Below are 24,374 nucleotides of genomic sequence, written 5' to 3'. Positions count from 1 at the left end.
AGAAAGAATCAGACAAGACATAACAGTAGTTACCTCTTAATTCTGGAGCATGGATTTTTATTTACTTATTTTTTACCTTACACTCTCTATCTTGCTTGGAATTTTTTCCTTTTCTTCCCTTTATTTATTTATTTATTTATTTATTTTTTAATTTGAGAGAGAGAGAGAGAGAGAGAGAGAGAGAGAGAGAGAGAGAGAGAGAGAATTTTAGCAGGCTCCACGCTCAGCATGGAGCCTGACATGGGGCTTGATCTCACAGCCCTGGGATCATGATCTGACCCCAAATCAAGAGCCAAATGCTCAACCAAGTGAGCCACGCAGGTGCCCTACTTTTTACCTTTTAAAATCACAGAACTCTTGCTTCAGATCCTGTGTCTCCCTCTCTCTCTGCCCCTCCCCAGCTCATACTCTCTCTCAAAAATAAATAAACATTAAAAAAAATATTTTTAAAAGGAGGCACCTGGAGAGCTCAGTCCATTAAGTGTCTAACTTCGGCTCAGGTCATGATCTCACGGTTCGTGAGATCGAGCCCCACATCAGGCTCTATGCTGACAGCTCAGGGCCTGGAGCCTGCTTCGGATTCTGTCTCCCTCTCTCTCTGCCCCTCCCTAGCTCACACTCTGTCTGTCTCTCTCTCTCAAAAATAAATACAAAAAATTTTTTTAATTAATCACCCAATTCCTTATTTAGAAATGAAAGTTTATAATATACTGCAAACTTAAGACAAATGTCTACAATCGAGTAAATAAGAACCAAATGTTATAACCAATGCTAAACCATCCTGAGGATGTCCAACAAAAAGAGAAAAGAGAACCGTGTTAGTGACTGATTTATTAAGCACCTAAGGTGTACCCGCAGGCCTTGTCCTGGGCACTACCTACGGCTGCGGCCTCACGGCAACGCACACGCCTTCTACGGTGCATCATTCTGCTCTGCAGGAACCTCCAAATCACGAGTGGCATCCCCAGGACACGCAACAGGGGTTAGCACGGACAAATGTCCAAAAGTGCTACAGAGGATTTGGGAATTCAGGGGATAAATTAGGAGGACGGAAAGAAAAAGGCACCGAGCTGAATCCTGGAGGGGAGTGCCATGCCGTCCAGAAAGGCACAGCTTAGCAGAACCCCTGGGGACAGAGAAATGGGAAGAGAAGGTTGGAGCAGGACGGGGCGGCTAAAGGAGAATCTTGCATACTACTCTGCTATGGAGGGAAATTATTCAGTTCATCCATCTATCCCGCAAGTGTCGGGGCCCAGAGTATAGCAGCGAATACTGGGGGAGACGGCGTTAAGCACGTGGCTCTGCAACATGCCAGGTACAGACACAGGCTCAGAGTAACAGAGCAAAGGACAGAGGAAAGGGGTGTGCATATACACTGGTGGTGGAAGCCCATCTTCTCTGTGAAGGTGCCACTTAAGCGGAGCAGCTCAGCAAATGAAGAAATGCCATCTTGGAGAAGAGCATCCGGGCAAAGAGAATGATACAAGCAAAGGCCCTATGGTTATAGAATGCAGATGACCTACGACAGGGACAGCGAGCTCCAGTGTGCCTGGGCGGAGGGGGTACGGGGTGCTGGAAATGCAGTCACATGGGCCGCAGGGGCCAGGCCACATCACCAAGGGCCCCGCAGGCCACTACACAATCTCGGCTGGTCTCTGAAACGGGAGGTACTGGGGGGTCAGGATCCTCCTACGACCGCTGAGCTGGGTGCTTTCACACCCCACGGTCAAGCTCCAGCCACCTTTCATTTCCATGACGCTGCTGACTAGGGGCTGTCAGGGTTCGTTAGAAACAGTGAGTCCAGTATCCTTCCCTCAAAGTGTAGGCCAGGATCATAAATATACCTGCTAGTCTGCCCAGAGCACATGGACGCGTGCATTCTGAAATCAACTCCAAACAGTTTCACGCACCGCCCTCACGCACGTGCACACACACGCACTGCCCCTCGTGCACGCACAGTCCAAGGAGCTCCTGGCCTTGCACGGTGCCTGCTCGCAGGGACAGATCCTGTGCCCCATGCAGAGTCAGCTGCTTCCCAGCCCAGCAAGCTCAGGGCCCCGGCACGCCTGCAGCTTGTCGTCGGGACTCAGGGAGGGACCTCGGAGGGGGCCACCGGAAAAGGATGACTTAATTACACACAGGCAAAACTTCCACTTCAGGCGGGAATTCAACCAGGAACTGTGAGACATTCATCACCACATCTGCAAATATCAGCCGTGACTTGATTATCTCATGAAACCTCATTGCTTCTAGTCTGGGGGACGCTTTCCCCCCAGGAGAGAGCCACGTAAAAAAGCACGATGCTGCCTCTCTAGCACACTGCTGACAACTCTGAGCAATCCAACTGCAGACGTTCCCAAACCCACCTACTGGCCACATCTTTTCTGATATGTTGAAAATAAGTCTTGAGCCACCCAATTCCCAATCTTCTCAAATCACTGGGGAGCCGGCCGGGCAGATCACAGAACGCTCCAGACGCTGCCGTGGCATCCCTACGAAACTACACCCTCTGCCTCAGTTCCCTTAACCAGGGAGGAAGGGACCACATTGGTTCAGCCCACGGGGGCGATGGGAGGGGCTGCTCACAGGCAAGGTGACCAGGTCCCGACCGACCTGCAGGCTGAGGAAGTAAGACACCCAGACATGCTGGCCGGGGAGCTCTGCTCTGATTTCGGTCACCATAAAGGATGCACCGTAGGTGTAGTTAGAAATAGTTAGAAATAGCTGGCTAAAGGGGCACCTGGGTGGCTCAGTCGGTGGAGTGTCCGACTTCGGCTCAGGTCATGGTCTTGTGGTTCGTGGGTTCGAGCCCCGCGTCGGGCTCTGTGCTGACAGCTTGGAGCCTGGAGCCTGCTTCAGGTTCTGTATCTCCCTCTCTCTCTGCCCCCCTCCAGCTTGTACTCTGGCTCTCTCTCTCTTTCTCAAAAGTAAATATTAAGAAAAAATTTAAAAAAAGAAAAATAAAAAAAAAGAAATAGCTGGCTAAAGAGAGCTGCTCATCTGCCGTCTCTTCACTCAGGGGACACGGATCATAAACTGCTATCTTTGGTATAAATTATTATGGGGAGATTGGGCAGGCTTCAAGAATTGTGAGAAGACCTTTTAAAGTTAGAGAAAGTGGGGGCACCTGGGTGGCTCAGTCGGTTGAGCATCCTTCCAACTCTTGATTTCAGCTCAGGTCATGATCCCAGGGTCTTGGGATTGAGCCCCATGTCAGCATGGAGCCCACTTAAGATATTTCCTCCCTCCCTCCCGCCCTCCCTCTCTCTCTCCCTCTTTCTCTCGGGGGAGCCCGAGTGGCTGAGTTGGTTAAGCCTGACTTCAGCTCAGGTCATGAATTTCATGGCTCCTGAGTTCGAGGCTCTGTGCTGACAGCTCAGAGCCTGGAGCTTGCCTCAGATTCTGTGTCTCCCTCTCTCTCTGCCCCCCCCCCCCCCCCGCCACCACCGTCTGTCTCTCTCTCTCAAAAATAAACATTAACAAAAATTGTCTTTAAATATTCTGTCTCTCTCTCTCTGCCCCTCTCCCCCACTAACATGCTCTTTCTAAAATAAAAATAAAAATTAAAAAAATTTTAAGTTAACTCCCATTTGCCAGTGGGAGTTGTTGTGTTTTTAAACTTATCTCCCATATTTTTAGTTGTGGGCATGAAAGCAACGTAGGGCAAACACACACACCCCACTTCTAGGAGAAGGTAGAGAGAAGAGATTACAAGCCCTGGAAAAGCCTGTTTGGAGGTATTGTGACAGATGCACGCAGCTGCCTGAAACAGGAGAGAGGAGTCTGCTCGCTCACAAGGTGGCAGTCCAGGGGCCCTGGGGCTGGTGCAGGGGCCCTGTGATGCGATCAGGCTCCTCCTCTGCTGGCCCAGGCCGTGCTGGACGGTCATCTTCACACAAGACGGCGGCTGGGCCCTGGGCGTCCTGTCCACACTCGAGGCAGGGAGCAGGGCAAAGGCTCTGGGCAGAAGGCAGATGCCGGCCAGGTCTGGCCCCTCATAAGAAGCCCTGTCCAGAGACTTCTGCTTGACATTTCCTTGGCTGGGGCGTGCACACTGCCTCACCTGCAGGCAAGGGGGCCTGGGAAGGCGAATAACTCACCCGGGCAGCCACTGCACCCGGTGAAACAGAGATGCCCTTAGGAAGAAAGCTGGGGACAACAGACACAGGGCAGGCGACTGGCGGGGGTGTGGCACCAGGGCCAAGCCCAGCGTCCGATACTCCATGAAAAGGATACTAGGACACGCTTTGGCAATTGTTCCTTTGTCGCCAGCACAACTCACCACGCAGTTCCTCAGAGAAACTTCTTGCAGCTTGCTCAGCTGACTGCATGAAAAATAGAGTTCACACATATGTACAAGCATGTACATGTCCCCTGGCTCTTTAAAACCTAAAAAGTATTTCAGACATATCAAAAGTCACCAAAAATAACAAATACCGGCACCCACCACCCACTTTAAGAAATAAAGCTTTAGGGGTGCCCGGTCGGTCGAGTGTCCAACTCTTGATTTCAGCCCAGGTCATGATCTCACATTTCATGAGTTCGAGCCCTGCGCTGGGCTCTGTGCTGACCATGCAGAGCCTGCTTGGCATTCTCGCTCTGTGCCCCTCTCCCCCACTCTCACTTTCTCTCTCTCAACATAAACAAATAAACATTAAAAAAAAAAAAAGAAAGAAAGCTTTAAACTACAAAGAAAAAAAGCAAGCATCACACACACTACAAATAGAAATGAAGTCCTCTGCGTTCCTCCCAGAACATTTCCCTTCCTTCTCTGCTCCCTTTGGATAACCAGTATCCTACACTTGGTGTTTATTTAAACTTAAGCACTGAATAGTTTTACCACACGTTCGCATACCCCTAATTATAGTATTTCCTGTATAATGAAATTTGATATAAACGGTATCCTACCATATTTGTCCCCCTCCAACCTTTTCCCCGTCAACAGTATATTGTTCAGCAGTGAGATTTAGCTCTACGGACCCATGTACTCTAGAGCCACTCATTTTTATACATTATAGACCACAAATAATTTATTTACTCCTCTGATTATTCCCAACCATGCTGTGTACCTGCTGCTCTCACACATGAAAGTCTCTCTAGGGTTACATCCTGGAGAGCGTGCGTCCCTTCAGCTTTATTATGTAATCTCTGAAGCCACTTCTTAGGTGTGGACAATCTGCGTTTTCTACTCATTCAAAGAGCCCATGTGTCTAGTCTCCGAAGAGTATCTAGAACATGAAATCTGGAGACCCATCGCCGGGGTTCAAATCCCAATTCCACTACTTCCTTTGGACTTCAGGAAGCTAAAATCCCTGGGCCTCCGATTCCACAGCTTTAAAATGCTGTGGCATACACACGTGTTTACAGCATCATTACCGCAGGAGCCCAAGGGTAGAAACAACCCAGGAGCCCATCAATGGATGAACGGATAAACAAAGGGCAGTGCATCCACACGGTAGAATACTACTCAGCCTTAAAAAGGAAATTCTGACATACAACACACTGTGGGCAAACTTGAGAACATGATGCTAACTGAAAGAAGTCAGTCACCAAAAGACAATACCGTATGATTCCACTCACGTGAGGTTCCCAGGAGTCAACTTTGCTGACAGAAAGCAACATGGTGGCTGCCAGAGGCTGGGGGTGGGGGGGGGAGGGAAATGAGGTGCTGTTTGATGGGGACAGAGTTTCAGTTTGGGAAGGTGAAAAGGTTCTGAAGATGGAGGGTGCTGACAGCTGCACAACAATGTGAATGTAGTTAGCACCACCAAACTATACTTAAAAATGGTTAAGATGGGGGGCGCCTGGGTGGCTCAGTCGGCTGAGCGTCTGACTTCAGCTCAGGTCATGATCTTGCGGTTTGTGACTTCAAGCCCCGCGTCGGGCTCTGGGCGGACAGCTCGGAGCCTGGAGCCTGCTTCGGATTCTGTGTCTGGCTCTCTCTCTGTCCCTCCCCGCCTGCTCATGCTCTGTCTCTCTCGGTCTCAAAAATGAATAAAACATTAAAAAAATAATTTAAAAAAATGGTTAAGATGGTATATTTTGTGTTGTGGTTTTTTTTTTAATAATCTTAAATGCTATAATTGGTGAGTTAGCATTTGTGAAACCTCAGAATACTGCCTGATACACAGTTATTTTGTAAGTATTTATAAAAATAGGGGTGCCTGGGGGCGCCTTGGTGGCACAGTCAGTTAAGCATCCGACTTCAGCCAGGTCACGATCTCGCGGTCCGTGAGTTCAAGCCCCGCGTCAGGCTCTGGGCTGATGGCTCAGAGCCTGGAGACTGTTTCCGATTCTGTGTCTCCCTCTCTCTCTGTCCCAAAAATAAATAAAAAATGTTGAAAAAATTTTAAAAAAAATAGGGGTGCCTGGGTGGCTCAGTCAGTTGAGCATCCGACTTCGGCTCAGGTTGTGATCTTGCGATTCATGAATTCGAGCCCCACGTCAGGTTCTGTGCTGACAGCTCGGAGCCTGGAGCCCGCTTTGGATTCTGTGGGTCTCTCTCTCTGCCCCTCCCCTGCTCACGCTCTGTCTCTCTTGCTCTCAAAAATAAACAAATATTTTAAAAAATGTTTTTAATAAACAAACAAGTAAACAAATGATAAACTGACAACCTTTGAGGGAAACACTCAGATGAAGACACAAGGCACATACTATTACAATCATCAGAATCTGGGGAAAGGCAGCAGCAAAGGCCTAACAGAGAACCTTCTAAACCTGCTCAGTTCACAGCGCTCTTGGTGTTTTAGTAATTTTTTCAGTGTGTCCCTGAGACAAACAAAACACCTCAGTTTCCATTTAGTAAGTAGTTAGGGCCAAACAACTTAACTATTTATGTCCTGTGAACTTAGTGTCAGCTGGGCCCTGCACAACTTCCCAAACCCTGGAATCAGATTGGACATCACTCTCTCCATTTCTTGTTTCCATGATGATTTTCAGGAGATGCTTGCTTTTTATCACAGCCATCACCAAAAACCCAGCTTTGCAGGGATAGGACACCCACAAAAGGAACCGCAGGAGTATCATGAAACTGAACAAGCTCAAGCTAATAGCTTGCTCTGTGTCCAACAGAGGTCACCATTCCCTTCTAAAGTTAAAAATACCCTGCTGTGCCAGTGAGTTCACTGCAGTGCCCAGGGGACCTCACTCCAAAGCCAAAGCCATGTCCAAGAGAAATCCCACATACTGGTTTTTCTTTTTTTAATCCAATTTTTATAAGTCTTAGTGGTACAAACTCAGAGCTGGTCAGCTGGATATTATTAAGGAGGTAATATGATGGCTTAAAGTAGAGGTTTCTTTCCATCCTTAACACAGATGACTGAATTTCACTGCACAATCTCACTTGTTATCCCCAGCAGTTCTAACAGCTTAGGTAATGTTTTGCAAATGAAGAAACTGAGGCTTAGAATGAGGCATACTAGCTCTAACAGCTAGAAAGTGTCAGGGTTAGAAGTTGGCTTAGCTGACATCTGAACCCAGCTTGACTCCATCATTGGTCATTTCCAAGAAAGTCACTGGCAATTACTGAACACAATGACGCTCAAATAGTAGGGTCATTCCCCCCCACCCAAATTCTTGAGTTATACAGTTGTTCATAAGCCAGGGGAGAAAAATCGGTTTGCAATTTGTCAATATTCACAGAGTCGTGGTATTCTCTGAAAGAGATTAACCAGTAAGAAAAAACTGTGCCTCTTTTGGGGTAAAAGATACCACGATATGTGCATTTTTTTCATTACTTGCATTTTAAATGGAAAAAAATAAAGCCAAGAAGTCCAACCCTATGAAGCACATAGTTCTTCAAGTCTAAGTAAACCAGTAGGATAAAAAGCAAAAAATACTCATGACAGTTATCTCTCGGTAGCGGCATTAAGTCATAACCTCCTTTTGTTCAATTTATAGTTCCTAAATTTTCACCAATGAGTGTAAACTGCTTTGTGATTTACTGTCAAGTTGTTGCGTTTTTAAAAATCTCAATTTATTCAAAGTTTTTTTTCCTCCTTCACAATTTTTTTATTGAAAAAAATTACATTTAGGAAAGTACGTGCATTAGCCTACGTATACATCAGTACACATCTCAGTGATTTTAAGTGAGTTTGCACAGGTGACCACCACCCAGATCAAGAAATAGTACAGGGTCGCCTGGCTGGCTCAGTCGGTTGAGGACGTGACTCTAGATATCAGGGTCGTGAATTCAAGCTCTGTGTTGTGTGTGGAGCCTACTAAAAAATAAAAAAAAATAAAGTGAAATGATAAAAAAAAAAAAAAAAAAAAGACATAGTACATTCCCAGGACTTGGGAAGGCCTCTTTGTGCCCCTGACACCTGCTTCTCCCTCCCCTTAAAACTGTCTATTCTGACTTCTAACACTATAGATCAGTTATGCCTGATTTTGACCTTCGTATAGACGGCATCACATGACGTGTACTTCCTGGTATCTGACTCCTGGACGCTATGTTTCTGAGATTTCACCCACACTCTTGCACAGAGCTGTTGTTCGCATGTTCACTGCTGACCGTATGCCACCGAATGAATACAACACCATTCATCCGTTCTAGCTTTACAGATATTTGGATTGTTCCCGTGAATTTTCTCTTGTTGTTTATGGAGGTCATCTATGCTACAAAGCAGAGGTATCAAAGAAATGAATTTATTCTTCAACACTGTCACCATGTGCACTTTATATTTTGTATTATGTTAAATATTAACAACAGATAAATAAGACAGCAAATAAACGTACTTTGAACAAAACCACAGTTTAATTCTTTCACTTGAGAAAGTAAAAGATTGCAACCCTAATAAGCCACGCGGCTACAAACCTCCTCTCCACAGCGGCCACCAGGGGTCGCTACGAAGTCACCTCATACAGGTCAGGGTCAGACACCACAGCACTGACCATCACTTGACCTGCATATCCTGGGAGGTTCTTGTGCACTTGTGTCTTTGTGGGAACATGAGCTTCTACTCACTCTGATTCAGATAGTGCATTGGAGCAGAAAGCCCCTCTGCATAGAACCACAGTGTCCGGAGAGTTTCAGACAACAGAATGTTTGCATGCACAGTTCTACAATGGATTCTTTAGTGCCCCTCAGACTGCTATATAATAATCTGAGGTCCTTCTTAAAGCAAAAGCCCATGGTATTCTGATTCAGGTTTGGAATGGGACCCAAGATTCTGCAGTTTCACAAGCAGCCCATGTGACAAGGGTGTGCAGCCAGAGATGGAAGCTAACTCCGTTCTAGATGGCACCAGCATGCCACAAGGCAGGTGAGGCCTCTGCTCCCATTTCTGACTTATCTCCGGTTAGAAATGTCACCATGAAATAAAAAAGAACCAAAGTGTCAGTCTTAGTTACTTATCATACAAGACAGTTGGCATAAATATGAATAATGGGCAACCTAATGTTTTAATTCCATCTGGAAAAGCCCAACAACCCTATACCAAATTAAGAATTTTAGTTTCCCTGAAGACTTCAATCCTCAGATTCGTCTGATTTCAATTTGTGTTTGTGCAGGAAGGCCAGACCAGTTTAGAAGCAAAGTGTTGAGTATCAAAACACAGTCAGTCGGGTGAACTTCATTCAATCCTGACCGGTGATGAAATGGTCAAAGTCAGTTCTGCCCTTATCAATTCTACATACCTTTGCTGTTTTATGACGGAGTCAAAACCAATAGTTTCCACAGGTTTATTTCCAATTGTAACAGGTTGCTCTTTTCCATCTTCCTCTGGTCCATCTTCTAACACGTAGCGATTATTCACTGCAGTGAGAAAGTCCACTCCAAAATTTACTTTGTTTGGACGAACAAAGGATCCTCCTGTTGGGTGCCTGGGAAAAAGGAGAAATGGAACAGATAAAATATCATCAATGTGGACATTTAAACACAAGGACACATTTGAAAATCCTCTGTAAATTCAGTCTGCCAAGAATGTAAAATGTCTGCGTTTACAAATTTGTTCACAAATATTTAGTAGCAAATAAAAGCAATCACACATTTTTTAAAGAATATCTTTTTCAGTAATCTCTACACCCAGTGTGGGTCTTGAACCTACAACCTTGAAATCAAGAGTTGCATGCTCTACCAACTGAGCCAGCCACATGCCCCAATGATTACATTATTTACAAAAAGAAGAGAAAGAAAATTCCATCCACCAGAATGGTCATAAATGCAATGTTCTGAAGGCCGGCAAATTTTTCTCTATGCCGAAAAATCAAAATCAGCATAAAAGGAAAATAATATACAAATGTATAATTGATACGATTCCTCAAAAAGGGTTGTGAGCTTATGCAAGCGTATCAAGTCCCAACAGGTCAACAAACAAGAACAAGAATAAGGAACAAGAATAAGGAACAGACAATTCGCACAAGAGGAAACAGTAGTATTAAGTCCATAGGGGGAAGTTTCACCTTGCTAATTAAGAAATGCAAATTCAAATAATTAAATTATTCTCAACAAAACTGGCAGAAAATAAAGAAAAATCCTAATACCTCAAGGACTTCAAGACTGGATTTTTCATTGTATAATCATACTCTAGGGAATTTGTCAGCAATCATTTAAAAATAAAAACAAAATTGCATTTACAAAGATTCTGTATAATAGCATTTATTTGTGACTGAGGAACTCTGGACACCATAAAAAAGCCCAGCTGAATAAGAACTATTAATTCAACCAGAAAGACGCAGTCATTAAAAATTCTAGCTGTGGGGCGCCTGGGTGGCGCAGTCGGTTAAGCGTCCGACTTCAGCCAGGTCACGATCTCGCGGTCCGTGAGTTCGAGCCCCGCGTCGGGCTCTGGGCTGATGGCTCAGAGCCTGGAGCCTGTTTCTGATTCTGTGTCTCCCTCTCTCTCTGCCCCTCGCCCGTTCATGCTCTGTCTCTCTCTGTCCCAAAAATAAATAAACGTTGAAAAAAAAATTAAAAAAAAAAAATTCTAGCTGTAAAACTTTATAAAATTACAAAATAATGTTGAGATTTTTAAAAACCGAACCAAATTGTACATGACACACCTATAGAGGAATCATATCCAGACAGAAAAGGACTGAATAAGGACACAAAGAAATGAAAACATTTAAAAAACAACTTGAACCAAATATATTTTAAAAAGCTTAAATATGGGGCTTAAACAGAGAATGTGGGAAGAATTCTACAGAAATATAGGATATTTTACCACAATTTCAGCCATTAGAGCAATTCTTAGTAATAACCTCTAGCAGGATTTAATGGAAAGACTAATATATTACTGTGTGCAATGGCCACTCTGTCAGGCTTTCAAGAGATTCAAAGTCGATCTTTGGACCCCTTAAATGTCAGCATCCACTATTACATCATAGCAACAAGACCTTATTTTTAGGATAATCTAAGTATGCGCTATAAAACAGCTATACGTGTTAATATTAATCACTTAAAAGAGTAAGTGATGAAATACATGAATGGCCAAAAATTACAAATACTATTTCGGCTCGTTACCTTTAACTCTTAGAGAAATCGAACCTTCCTAGAACTCACCAGAATTTAAAAGGATGAAAACTTATACTGATAAATTTTGACCATATCAACATACACTTTTTTTTTTTAAGTGGGGCCACAGAGAGCACCACAATGTGAAAGAGACTTGTGATCCCCAGAAGTCAAAAGTGAGGTCTCAGGGAAGCAGAAATGGCACAGAGGTCACTAGAGCCCCCCCCCCCCCCCGAGTGTGGTGTCCTGGAAGGCAGTGACGAAAGGGGACGTGTCCAGTGCTATGGAAGGATGTGAGGGGACGGCTGAGGCTGGCCACCAAACCTAGCAACTAGAAGGCGACCCTGGTAGGAGCACTGGGGCGGCAGCCCGGAAGGTGAGTTCCAGAAAGGGAGAGGACACGGGGCCCAAAGGCTACTCTCGCCCAGAAGGGCTTTACCGCAAAGGGGAGAAGGGCACAGGGCAATGGCTGAACAGAGGGGATTAAAAGAGGGAATGTCTTAACGACAGGAGGGTAGATCTGGTCTGTATGCTGTTGAAAATAATCCAATGGACAGGGGAGAATGGAAGACACAGGAAATTAAATTTTCTGTCGCAGCAAAATCAAGTTCTGGGTCTCTACAGTATGTTGTGATATCAGAGGATCACTGACTACTGGAAGCTTCCTAGAAAATATTACATTTTAGCCTAGGATAGGTTCATGCTGTAAAAAAATGCAGTTCTGTTTTAAGAAGTACAGTTACATTACTCAGCTAGAGAGCTCAAATACAGCTAGCATCATTTCTTAAAGAGTTCCAAGAGATCTTCTTCAGAGATTATCTAGGCTAGGACTCCTCAAACATAACCTAAAAAGCAGGGGGCCTGGGTGGCTCAGTTAGGTAAGTGTCCAACTCCTGGTTTCAGCTCAGGTCATGAGCTCATGATTCGTCAGATTGAGCCCCACACTGGGCTCGGCGCCACTCTCTCTCTCTCTCAAAATAAACTTAAAAAACAACAACACCTAAAAATCAGAAAATCACCTGAAAAATCCTACTGGATTCCACCCTGGGGATACTCATTCAGTGGGGCTGGGCTGGAGCCCAGGAATTTGCCTATTTAAAACAATACTGAGGGCTCCTGGGTGGCTTAGTAAGTTAAACGTCTGACTTCGATTCAGGCCATGATCGCACAGTTTGTGGGTTCAAGCCCCACACTGGGCTCTCTACTGTCGGCATGGAGTCTGCTTCAGATCCTCTGTCCCCCACTCTCTCCCTCTGCCCCTCTCCTGCTGGTTCTTTCTCTCTCTCTCAAAATACATACTTCAGTTGGGGATCCTGGGGTCCACTGTTAGAGAGATCACGGCTATGACCCAAGATCTTGGATTTCTGACTACTGGTGCACTGCTATCCTCTCCCACGTCTCTGTCTGGGCTTATAGATACAAATTAATGGCTCCTTTTGGTAAATTGAACACATTCCTTAAATTCCTAGTTAACCTATACATTCCTCAGATGGGAGGCAGGATCAGGATAGACTGGGAGCAGCTCTGGAGTCAGGCAGAGCTGGGATCCCCCAGGGCTCCATTACTCACTGGCTATATGACCTCAGACAACTGAATTTACATTCTCAGCCAGCTGCCTCAACTATAAACCCCTATCATCAAATGAGATTATTTATAAGGATCAAATACACCATCACTACATTGCCCAGCGTAAGCCATCTGTCCTTTCCATACAGTACTGTATCTCATGTACCATTAAACATAAACCCACATGTTCTCAAACACTGGGATATCCCAGAAGCCATACCCTCTAAACTCAAGTGGCTGCCAAACTTGTTCAGATGGGCTCCTGCGGTGTAGAACATCAATGATGACATAATTTCGTGATACAAACTATGTAGTTTTGCTAAGAAAAAAAAATGCAGTTACTAATACATGCAAGATAAAGTTCACACACGACATCGGGCACAAAGCTGCTATCTACTGCTACATAAAAACTGCCCCCAAAGCATAGGGGCTGAAAACAATGATTTACAGGGCGCCTGGGTGGCTCAGTCCGTTAAGTGTCCAGCTCTCTGGCTCAGGTCACAACCTTACAGTTAGTAAGTTCAAGCCCCACATGGGGCTTTCTGCTGTCAGTGCAGAGGCTACTTGGGATCCTCTGTCTCTCTTTTCTACCCCTCTTCCGTTCGTGCTCTCTCTCAAAATAACATGAGAAACAAATAAAAGCAATAGCCATTATCACGGCCTGCAAAGGAATGGAACTCTCTATTCAGGGCTCTGTCAAGTGCTTTGTATGTGTTGTTTAGTTTAAAAAAACGCACACAAATTAAGAAACTGGAAGCAGCAAAACAAAAGGTTATTATAAAGGAAGATTAAAGGTTGTTACAAAAAAACAACAACAAGCAAAACCCTCCAGAAATATGGTATCATTAATTTGTGAATTTCTCATCTGTAAAACATTTAACTTGTGCATAAAAGTTTAGACACCAATGCTTTGAATGTTCCAAAAGAGCAGCATGTATTAAGTAATATTACACAACTCAATACTTTGACAGTCTAGTAGGTGCTAAGAATGAGGCAAGGTGCTTTCATAATACAGATATCTTCATTTGAATAGGCTCATCTAGAACCCTTAGGTTTACTGGCAAGATGTGCTTCCAAGAAACAGAAATGCGCCCTTAGCAAGGAACACTCCATGCCTCCGAGTAAGAGGAAATGGCGACATGCACCAGACTGGATTTCAAAACCATGCAGCTTACTATTGTCTGCTAGGTGCTTCTCCTTCTCCTTTTTTGAACCAGAATATCTACTGCAGTTACTCTGACCCTCTCATCACTGCATGCTGGGTGTGAGGAGGGCCGATAACTTTTTACTTCCCAGACCTCTGGATCCAGGAGCTCCTGATGGGCACCTACACCAGAAAATGCATCCAAGGAGCCTCCCTGGCACCTGGAAGTAGTTTAGCAACACCTTAGATTTCGAGCCAGGGCCAAAAGGGGTGAGACTCTTGGGGGTGAGAGGAGCGAATGTGACATGGGGAAGAGAGGTGGAGTAACAGTGACAGCTGGTGAACTGTGGTAAGTTACTTCCACAGATGACTCCAAGCCCACATGTCCTTTGGCAATGGGATTTTGCCACTTGTCCCATCAACAAAAGCCTATTCCCCCTCCTCTTGAATCTAGACTCACCCAGTGACTTGCTTTTACCAAAAAGGAGTGAAGCCTGAGCCTTAAGAGGCCTCGCAGCCTCCATTTTCACCCTCTTGGAAAACAGACACCGTAAAGAACCTCATGCTAGACTATAGTGAAGGGCCGTGGGAAGAAAGAGAGAAACTGACCCATCTAGAGGAGTTCAAGCCCCACGCTGGGTGTAGAGATTATTTAAATAAACAAACTTTAAAAATATATACTCTTATGCCTCCTGAAAGGATGTGTATCACAAAAAGAACCTTGGGTCTAATGTGTATTCAACAAAGAAGGAGAATCTTTGTGGAATCTTGCAGGACAACCAATAGATTGGTAAGAAAGAATGGTACTTTGGTCCTACCACAGGCATCAAACAGGATCCTACGTGTAAATGCTTATGAAGATAAAGTAGCACAACAGAAGCAGTATTATCGAAAATAAAACATTTATGGAACTGTATAACATTTTCAATAAAATATTATGGTTGAAACAAATGCTTCAATAAAATATTATGGTGCTTTTTCTGAAGTAAATTGCAGAGATCGCTTTTGGATTATCTCCTTGCGTTTTCTGTCAGGGCAGCACACAAAGAGATCTTGTGTTTACTGCCAAATAAATGCTACTAATGGTAAACATCTCATGCGCACAAAGCTGAACGAAGCCCCAAGATGTAGTCAGGTGTTGCAATAACTCCAGACAGTTTAGGATAATAGTTTATATATCTCAATCTATCTAAATGTGTACAAACAAGGAGGTTTTGCATCTAAGCGACAGTTACGAGAATCTCACATTTATAAAACCGGTTTTAATTTACAAACTAGTGAAATCTGACATTCTAATGAAACGAAAGTATGAAATTTATCAAATAGTACTGGTTTGCCTTAAAGGAGTAACATGGGGGGGTGGAAATGGAGGAAGATTTGTCTTTTTTCTGTTTTTTGGAAGATCTATTTTTCAAACATTATGTGATTTAAATGAAAAAATAATCCTAGTGGCAGTAATCAAATGAGAAAAAAAATAATAAAAGGCACCCAAATTGGTAAGACAGAAATAAAACTGTCACTATTTGCAGACGACATGATACTATATATAGAAAACCCTAGAGAGTCCACCAAAAAAACTATTAGAATAAATCAATTCAGTAAAGCTGTAGGATACAAAATTAACACACAGAAATCTATTATGTTTCTATACACTAATAATGAAGTAGCAGAAAGAGAAATCAAGAAAATGATCCCATTTACTTGTACACGCAATTACCTAGGAACAAATGTAACCAAGGAGTGAAAGACTTTTACTCTGAAAACTGTAAGACACTGATGAAAGAAATTTAAGAGAACACAAACAAATGGCAAGATATCCCACGCTCATGAATTGGAGTAATAATGTTGAGATGTCCATACTACCCAAAGCAATTGACAGATTCAATGCAATCCCTATCAAAGGGCTGTCAGCAGCACTACACAGAACTAGAACAAACAATCCTAAAATTTGTATGGAAGCACAGAAGACCCAGAATAGCCAAAAGCAATTCTGAGAAAGAAGAACAAAGTGGATGTATCACAATCCCAAATTTCAAGCTACACTATAAAGCTGAAGTAATCAAAAACAATAAGGTATTGGCACAGAACACATAAATCAGTGGAAGAGAATAGAGAACCCGGGGCGGGGGTGGGGGGGGCAGAAGGGGGACCTCTATGACATAGGAGGCAAGAATACAATGGGGAAAGAGCAGTCTTTCAATAAATGATGTTGAGAAAACCGGACAGCTACATCCAAGAGTGAAACAGGACCACTTTCTTACACGGTGTGCAAAAATAAATTCAAAATGGATTAAAGACCTAAATGTAAGGCCTGAAACCATTAAACTCCTAAAAGGAACATAGGCAGTAATCTCTTTAACAAGATTTTTCTGGATATGTCTCCTCAGATAAGGGAAACAAAAGCAAAAATAAACTATTGGGACAACACCAAACTAAGAAGCGTTTGCTCAGGAAGGAACCCATCAACAAAACAAAAAGGCAGGGCACCTGGATGGCTCAGTTGGTGAAGCATGCAATTCTTGATCTCGCAATTGTGAGTTCAAGCCCCACAGTGGGTGCAGAGATTACTTGAAAACAAAGTCTTAAAAACAAAAAGAAAGGAGAAGGCAACCCACTGAATGGGAGAAGATATTTGCAAATGACATATTCATTAAGGAGTTAATATCCAGAATACATAAAAAACATACAACTCAACATTAAGAAAAAACAAATAATCCAACTAAAAGATGGGTAGAGGACTTGAATAGACATTTTTCCAAAGAAGACACACAAAAGCCAACAGACACATACGAAGACACTCAGCAACACTAATCCTCAGGCAATGCAAACCAAAACCATAAGGAGACACCAGTCAGAACAGCTACCACCAAAAAGGCACGAAGTAGGTGTAGGCAAGGATGTGGGAAAAAGGGAACCCCTGTGCACTGTTGATGTGAATGTAAATTCATGTAGCCACTAAGGAAAACAGTACGGAGGTTCCTCAAAAAACTAAAAATTGAAATACCAGGGGTTGCTGGGTGGCTCTGTTAAGCATCTGACTCTTGATCTCAGCTCGGGTCTTAATCACAAAGTCGTGAGTTGAAGCCCTATGTTGGGCTTTTAAGTTGGCATGAAGCCTACTTAAAAAAAAAAAAAAAAGAAAGAAACAAAAGGAAATACCATACAATCCAGCAATTCCACTGCTGAGTAATTACCCAAAGAAAACAAAAAACACTAATTGAAACACACACATGCATCCCTATGTTTAACTGCAGCATTATTTAAAATAGCGAAGATACAGATGCAACCTAAGTGTCCATCCATAGATGAATCCAAAAGAAAGATGTGGTGTAGACAGACATACAAATACACAATGGGGTATTTACTCGGCCATAAAAAGACTGCAATCTTGCCATTCACGACAACACAAATAACACTACGTGTTCACGACAACACCCTAAAGGGGATTGTGCTAAGTGAAATATGTCAGAGGAAGACAAACACCATATGATTCTACTTATATGTGGGATCTAAAAAACAAATGAACAAACAAAATAAGAACAGACTCCTAAACACAGGGAACTGGTGGTTACCAGCGTGGGGAGGAAGGTAGGGATAAGCGTAACAGGAGAAGGGGATGAAGAGGTACAAACTTCCAGTTAAAAACAGGTCACGGGGGTGACAAGTACAGTATAGGGAATATAGTCAATACTATTGTAGCAATAATACATGCTACATACGTGCGTCTGTAGGGTGACAGTGACTGCGCTTATTGTGGCGAGCGCTTGACGATTGACAGCATCGTCAAACACAATGTTGTACACCCAAAACCAACAAAACACTACATGTCAACTATACATCAACAACAAAATACATGAAAAAGCATAAGCACGCAAGTTTAAAAACTAGCAGTTATAATAAATGATAAAACAACAATGCAAAACAACTACCATGGTTTTCCTTTTTGTTCTTAAAAATCTACACTTTTTAAACAGTGGTAATGAATCATTCAAGAAGAAATCTTTATTACGCTTTAGTTCGGCTGCAGGCAGATGAAAGGAGTTGGAATGGTATGTATTAGGTAGTTGCAAAGTAGATGCTGTGCCCTTTACAGATCAAAGGATAACATCAAAGATCAGTCTCCTCTGGCACATTCCTGGAGGGTTTCTCAGAAAACAAAACGGCCCCACAAATAATGAAAAATGCCAGTTGAATGAGTGCCCACCAGTAACAATAAATCTCCAAAAATAAACTAATAATTTACATAGACTCCACAGAGATTCTAGATTAATATGGAGATGTTGCAACCCAACACCAAAATTCTGAACCCTGTCCAAAGAGAAAACATATGGGGAAGGAGCAGAAGGAGGAGGGTCCAAACGTTTTACTCATTAGCATTCAGCGTGTTCCAGTTCCTTCCTCTTCCTGCCCACCAAGTACAGATGATGCTAACAAAAGGACATCCTGATCATGGCCCTGGTAGAAGCGGAGACTCCCACAAACCCCTGTAATCGAGGCTCAACCTGTACCATTATCCCCAACGGGTAAATTCAAATGCCAGTTAAATTTGAATTTCACCATGCATTTTGTATATTTATTACCTGCATCTGGCAATCTTCAAACGTAAAGAATCTCCTCAAGAGATTACAAAATTCTCCATAGGAAGCATTTTTCTCATTGGGGATTTAGATGCTGCATCCTGGGAAAGGCTGGGTCCCTGGGGAGACTCCAAAAAATGTTGTTGATCCTCATAACCTATTTGCTGCAGGCATGTTTAGAGCCTTTCAGGCAAGCTCGCAGAACTAACTGTTCAATTTCACTCGACTATGTATATTACTGTATGTGAGAAGTGACCTGGCGAACTCATGTTCCCAATGGAAAAACACTCGGTTAGCTAAGCATCTTTTTGTAGACTGCTCCTGAGTGATGCAATTTTTATTTTGCCCTGATTTATGGGAGTCTTCCAAGTATGAAATTCCTCTCTTCTTCATCTTTTGCAAGCCATTAGTACATTTAGTGACTTTTTAAAAAAATTCTTGCAACACTTTACACCACACCAGGGAAGTAGTTTAGACTGATTCGTTAATGCCATCGCAAGAACCTCAAAATGCTTTACAACAATCTTTACGACAATCTTTATGGCACACACAGGATGAGTTCAAGATTCTATTTTGTAAGTTATCCAGGATTGTGCACAAAGTCTAAACAGTGTGTTTCCTCTGATGTCAGGTGTTAGATTCCATTCACTGGTGCCAAAGAAAAGTCACATTTTTTTTTTTTTAAGATTTTATTTTTGAGTAATCTCTACACCCAGAGTGGGGCTCAAACTTACAACCCGAGATCAAGAGTCGCATGCTCCACCAACTGAACCAGCCAGGTGCCACAAAAAGTCACACTTCAAGATTTCTTGCTCACCAGAAAAATTAGGTAACTGCTTGGAAAGAGGGCATTTTAGGGGCGCCTGGGTGGCGCAGTTGGTTAAGCGTCCGACTTCAGCCAGGTCACGATCTCGCGGTCCGTGAGTTCGAGCCCTGCGTCGGGCTCTGGGCTGATGGCTCAGAGCCTGGAGCCTGTTTCCGATTCTGTGTCTCCCTCTCTCTCTGCCCCTCCCCCGTTCATGCTCTGTCTCTCTCTGTCCCAAAAATAAATAAACGTTGAAAAAAAAAAAAAAAAGAAAGAGGGCATTTTAAATAAAATCTGAGCAGTGGAATGCTGTCCCACACAGTTCTGTTTACAGTATACTCTCTAGGTTGAAAGAAAAAACTGGAAATCACTCTGCTATCTAAGGGACAAGGTGCAGAGAACATCAAGGTTCATCACCTTAATTGAATGCCTCTACTCCCCCAGAAACAAGAGACGGAGAACAGCACCCAGGAAAGCGCTGCTGACCGGTTCATAGCACAAATTCTAGGAGAAACCTGTAAACTAATATTAACTGGTAGTATCCCAAATATTTATTATGGGTAATAGCTCAGGAGATCACCATATTTACTGCAGGTTATATCAGAGATCAGGCTGCAACTACAGAGTGACATGAAATGATCAAAACCCAGCCTTAGGAGGCGATCTGGTCCACTCCCTAATCCTCTTCTGACACTGTCACACCAACTACTGGGGTGGGGAAAAAACCCCACAGAACGATCTTATTTTTAGAGGCCTCCAATGAAGAGAAATCCACAGCCAGGATTTCATCAGATCAACTAAAATGCTATCCTCATAACCCATTGCCATATCTGGTCATCAGTAAAAAATATTAATGACACCTGTCATAACAATCTCAAAGAGTCAGAATAAGGATCAAATGTGATAAAATATGGCGACACTATAAACTAACTGTACCAATGTTTATTCCCTGGGTTCAAGTGAAACCCATATTCTTCCGTCAGGTGATTATTAAAGGAGAGATTAGACCCTGGCAAATGTTATTCCACTTTACAGTGGAGTCTCATGAGATTAAGGTGAGCTGAGCTGGTCGTGGGAAAATCTACCGAGAACGACGTGTGCCATGAGTCAGGCCTTGAGAACGACACAGTCTCTTCTAAAAATCTGTCGTCCAGGGGCAGGACCTTACTCTGAACAGCAGAGCGTCAGTCATCCAACCTGATGCTGGGGACGCGCACCAGAGCTCACCAAAATCCACTTCATACATCCTGACATCTTGCTTAAAATGCAAAGGCAGCAAACTTTTAGAAGATTTGAATTTCACCATGCATTTTGTATACTTACTACCCGCATCTGGCAATCTTACTCAAAGGTAAAGAGTTCTCAAGAGATTACAAAATTCTCCATAGGAAGCATTTTTCTCATTGGGGATTTAGAGGCTGCATCCTGGGAAAGGCTGGGTCCCTGGGGAGACTCCAAAAAATGTTGTTGATCCTCATAACCTATTTGCTGCAGGCATGTTTAGAGCCTTTCAGACAAGTTCGCAGAACTGTTCAATTTCACTCGACTACATATATTGCTATATGTGCCAGAGCACCTCTCTCCATTGTTATATATGCAACACTAGCAGTCCCCTGATATTAACCCAGGCCTCTGAAGGAGAAGGATCCGAGTTCTGCTCGAATAGGATGGCCTGGGACTCATTTTTCTTGTCGAAAACAGGTACACTACCATTTTGCCATTTACCGTAATATTTCACACGCTTATCATGAGAAAATTTGTGATCTGACAACTTAAAATTGCTTCAGCTTCATGAAAATAACGTCTAAACGTAAAGAAAAATGTTTACTGTGGTAAAATACTTGTCATTATGACTTTCCAAGTAGAATTTGCAATATAAAAAAAGACTGCAACGAATTTGACAGGGAAGAAGCACATATGACATATTAGGACGAGATCTGAATTAGCTCAATAACAAATAACATATAACGTAATCTGTTTTGTCTGATGCAGAGATTCTAAGATATTGGTATAAGCTTTATTAGTCATGTTCTAATTATACCAATATAAACATTAACAACTATACAGATCATTCCTTCACTCTAGGCAAGTGGTTCTCTACCACATCAGACCCAATGCTCCTCTCTGTACTGCCCAATAAATATCCTGAAATGGAATTCATAATTAACATTATCTACCCATATAGGACTTTAAAGTCAACAAAAGGCTCATTTCAATGAAACGAAAGAAAAGTAGTTTATAGTAAGAGAAATGTCTGCAAATGCTCAGGCATGACTACACTAGAAGACATAATGAAATCAGGAAATGCTGCTCCAAGGGTAAGAATCCAAACACTGAGCCCATGTCCTTGAACCGAGGCCTCCTATCAGCACTTCAGGCAAATCCTAGATCTGCCAGGACCAAAAGAACCCTTGATTTCTATACTCAGAATAACTAAGACTGCAAATATCACTCTACCTAAAGACCACGAAGGACCATGCAGGCATGGCTCAGGTGGGGGAGGGAGCAACAGGCCAGGGTAAGAAATTTCTATTTCCACACCTCCCTAAACATATCCTCCATGAACTCTTTTTTTTTTTTTTTAAGTTTATTTATTTTGGGAGATAGAACACAAGCAGGACAGAGGCAGAGAGAGGAAGAGAGAGAATCCCAAGCAGGCTCTGCACCATCAGCACAGAGCCCGACATAGGGCTCGATCTCACAAACCATGAAATCATGGACCTGAGCTGAAACCCAGAGTCACACACTTAACGACTGAGCCACCCGGGCATCCCGCCCTGCCCTCGCCTCCATGAACTCTTGACAGATTCTGAGCTGGCCTCATTCCATGTCTGCAATCACAACTGGCCTCCAAGGACATGCTGATTCTTCTATCCTGATATTCTAAAATTACAGACTGGTAGGCCAGGGAAACGTATTTTGCTATTATCTAATTTCAATCCCCATTTTAGAGGTTAATAAATTTAGTCCTATTTGGGGTAATAAAGATTGTTAAGAACAGAGTTAGAGGCCTCTTGATTTCCAGGCCAGGACTGTGTTCACTGTACCACATTTAAGGAAAAATAAGCTTAATGTTAAGAGATCTTTTTGAGAACGGAAACCTAAACAAAACAAACAAAAATTTAAAAGATTCTGCCTGAAATCACCCCACCATCTTTTTCAAAGCTTCATGCAGCTTCTCTGAAATCAAGCAGTTAAAAATATTAATAGACATGCAATATAAGGTGTAACTCTTTCCATGATATAGTCTTTTTTAATGGTGGCCTAGCATTCTACCCTTCGGATGTTCTGTATTTTGTTCAATCAACTGCTTCTTACTAGATATCTAAGCTATTTTCTTTTTTACTACTCACTTAGTGGACTCACTTGTTAATGAATTGATGAGAAATGTTTATATTTATCCACTTAAAAAAAATCTGTTGGGGCGCCTGGGTGGCTCAGTCGGGTAAGCGTCCAACTCTTGGTTTCAGTTCAGATCATGATCTCATGGTCATGAGATCGAGTCCTACATCAGGCTCTGCACTGACAGTGCAGATTCTTGGGATTCTCTCTCCCTCTCTGCCCCTCTCCTGCTCTCTTCATCTCTCTCTCAAAATAAATATTAAACACTAACAAAAAAAAAGTTGTACAAATAGAATTGTTTTTAGAACACATCAAATTCTACATTGTAACTACCCCCAAAGCCAAACATTTCCTCTTCTCCACCTCCCTTTATTCAAATCTTAAATATTATCCCAAATAACCATGCAAATTCATCATGACAAATTACCTGCATTTAAAATACACAATCCCTTCATGGCTTCCATCATGCTTTCCTCTCGCGGGATTGTCCCATTCCACTCCTAGCCAGAGTCCTAGCAGAATAAGAGAAACCAAGTAAGCAATAAGGGATGACAGAGATCATTAACACTCCTTTTTTCGGCAAGCCAATACAGTTTGCGCCAGAAACCGTATCACACAGACACTACTGGGGGAGAAAAGTATCTCTGGAAAAGGACAAGCTAACCTCAGAGCCGGGACTGCAATCAGCAGATACAATGGCATGTTTGGTTCAAAAGCCGACAAAAATTACAACTGCAGGAAACAACAAATTTACTAAGCACTTACTGAATGCCAGAAACTTTCTTTGCATTTTCTCATTGGTATCCTTACAACAGACATTTCAGCTTTGTAAAGCAGATTCTTCTTCTTACCTTCTTTTTACCAGTTCCCAAGCAAATACACAAGTTTTTTTTTTAGTCCTGGTCTAGTAATCTGCTTTTCACAAAATAAAAAAAATCTATATGTAAATGGTCTTCTTAGTCAACATAGGTAAAATAACTTGCCCGAAGTCAGACATCTTCAAAACCAGGTCATGCTAACTCCAGAAGCCAACTCTTACCCATCACACTGTGCTGTGTATAACTCGCACCTTATATTTGTATAGCACCTTACAGTTTCCAGAGCATTTTCTTTCCTTTCCCTCCTCCCTTCCACACCAGATACAGCACCATGCTAGGTGCAAAAGACAGAGAGTTTCACTTCTGGATCAGCCTTCTTGGTGAAAAATAGAAAAGCTAGATAAACTATTTTTTTACAGCACACTTTCAATTTTTTTTTTTAATGTTTATTCATTTTTTTTTTTGAAAGAGGGAGACAGACAGACAGAGGCACAGTACAAGTCGGGGAGGGAGAGAGAGAGAGAGGAAGACACAGAATCCAAAGCAGGGTCCAGGCTCTGAGCTGTCAGCACAGAGCCCGATGCGGGGTTTAAACCTATGAACTGTGAGATCATGACCTGAGCCGAAGTTGGACACTCAACCGACTGAGCCACTCAGGCACCCCTAGATA

At 42.9% G+C, this 24,374-nt stretch overlaps 1 protein-coding gene across 5 annotated transcripts in view; it reads right to left on the bottom strand.

The window, feature by feature from the left end:
• Nucleotides 1–24,374, bottom strand: part of TBCE (tubulin folding cofactor E) — a 91,722-nt gene that overhangs the window by 16,718 nt on the left and 50,630 nt on the right. For 4 of the 5 annotated variants that reach the window (XM_015080711.3, XM_053207601.1, XM_027046967.2 and 1 more), the window contains 3 exons: nt 23,314–23,398; nt 9,637–9,822; nt 4,237–4,325 (listed from right to left, as the gene is read on the bottom strand). In XM_015080711.3, coding sequence (XP_014936197.1) covers nt 4,237–4,325; nt 9,637–9,822; nt 23,314–23,398 — 360 coding nt within the window. Of the gene's footprint in view, nt 1–4,236; nt 4,390–9,636; nt 9,823–23,313; nt 23,399–24,374 lie in introns of all 5 variants that reach the window. The other variant, XM_015080713.3, reaches the window with a different exon arrangement.

This window comes from Acinonyx jubatus, chromosome D2, assembly GCF_027475565.1.
Source record: "Acinonyx jubatus isolate Ajub_Pintada_27869175 chromosome D2, VMU_Ajub_asm_v1.0, whole genome shotgun sequence".
In the NCBI taxonomy this organism is placed as follows: domain Eukaryota; kingdom Metazoa; phylum Chordata; class Mammalia; order Carnivora; family Felidae; genus Acinonyx; species Acinonyx jubatus.
This window is presented reverse-complemented; position numbering and strand designations above follow the sequence as displayed.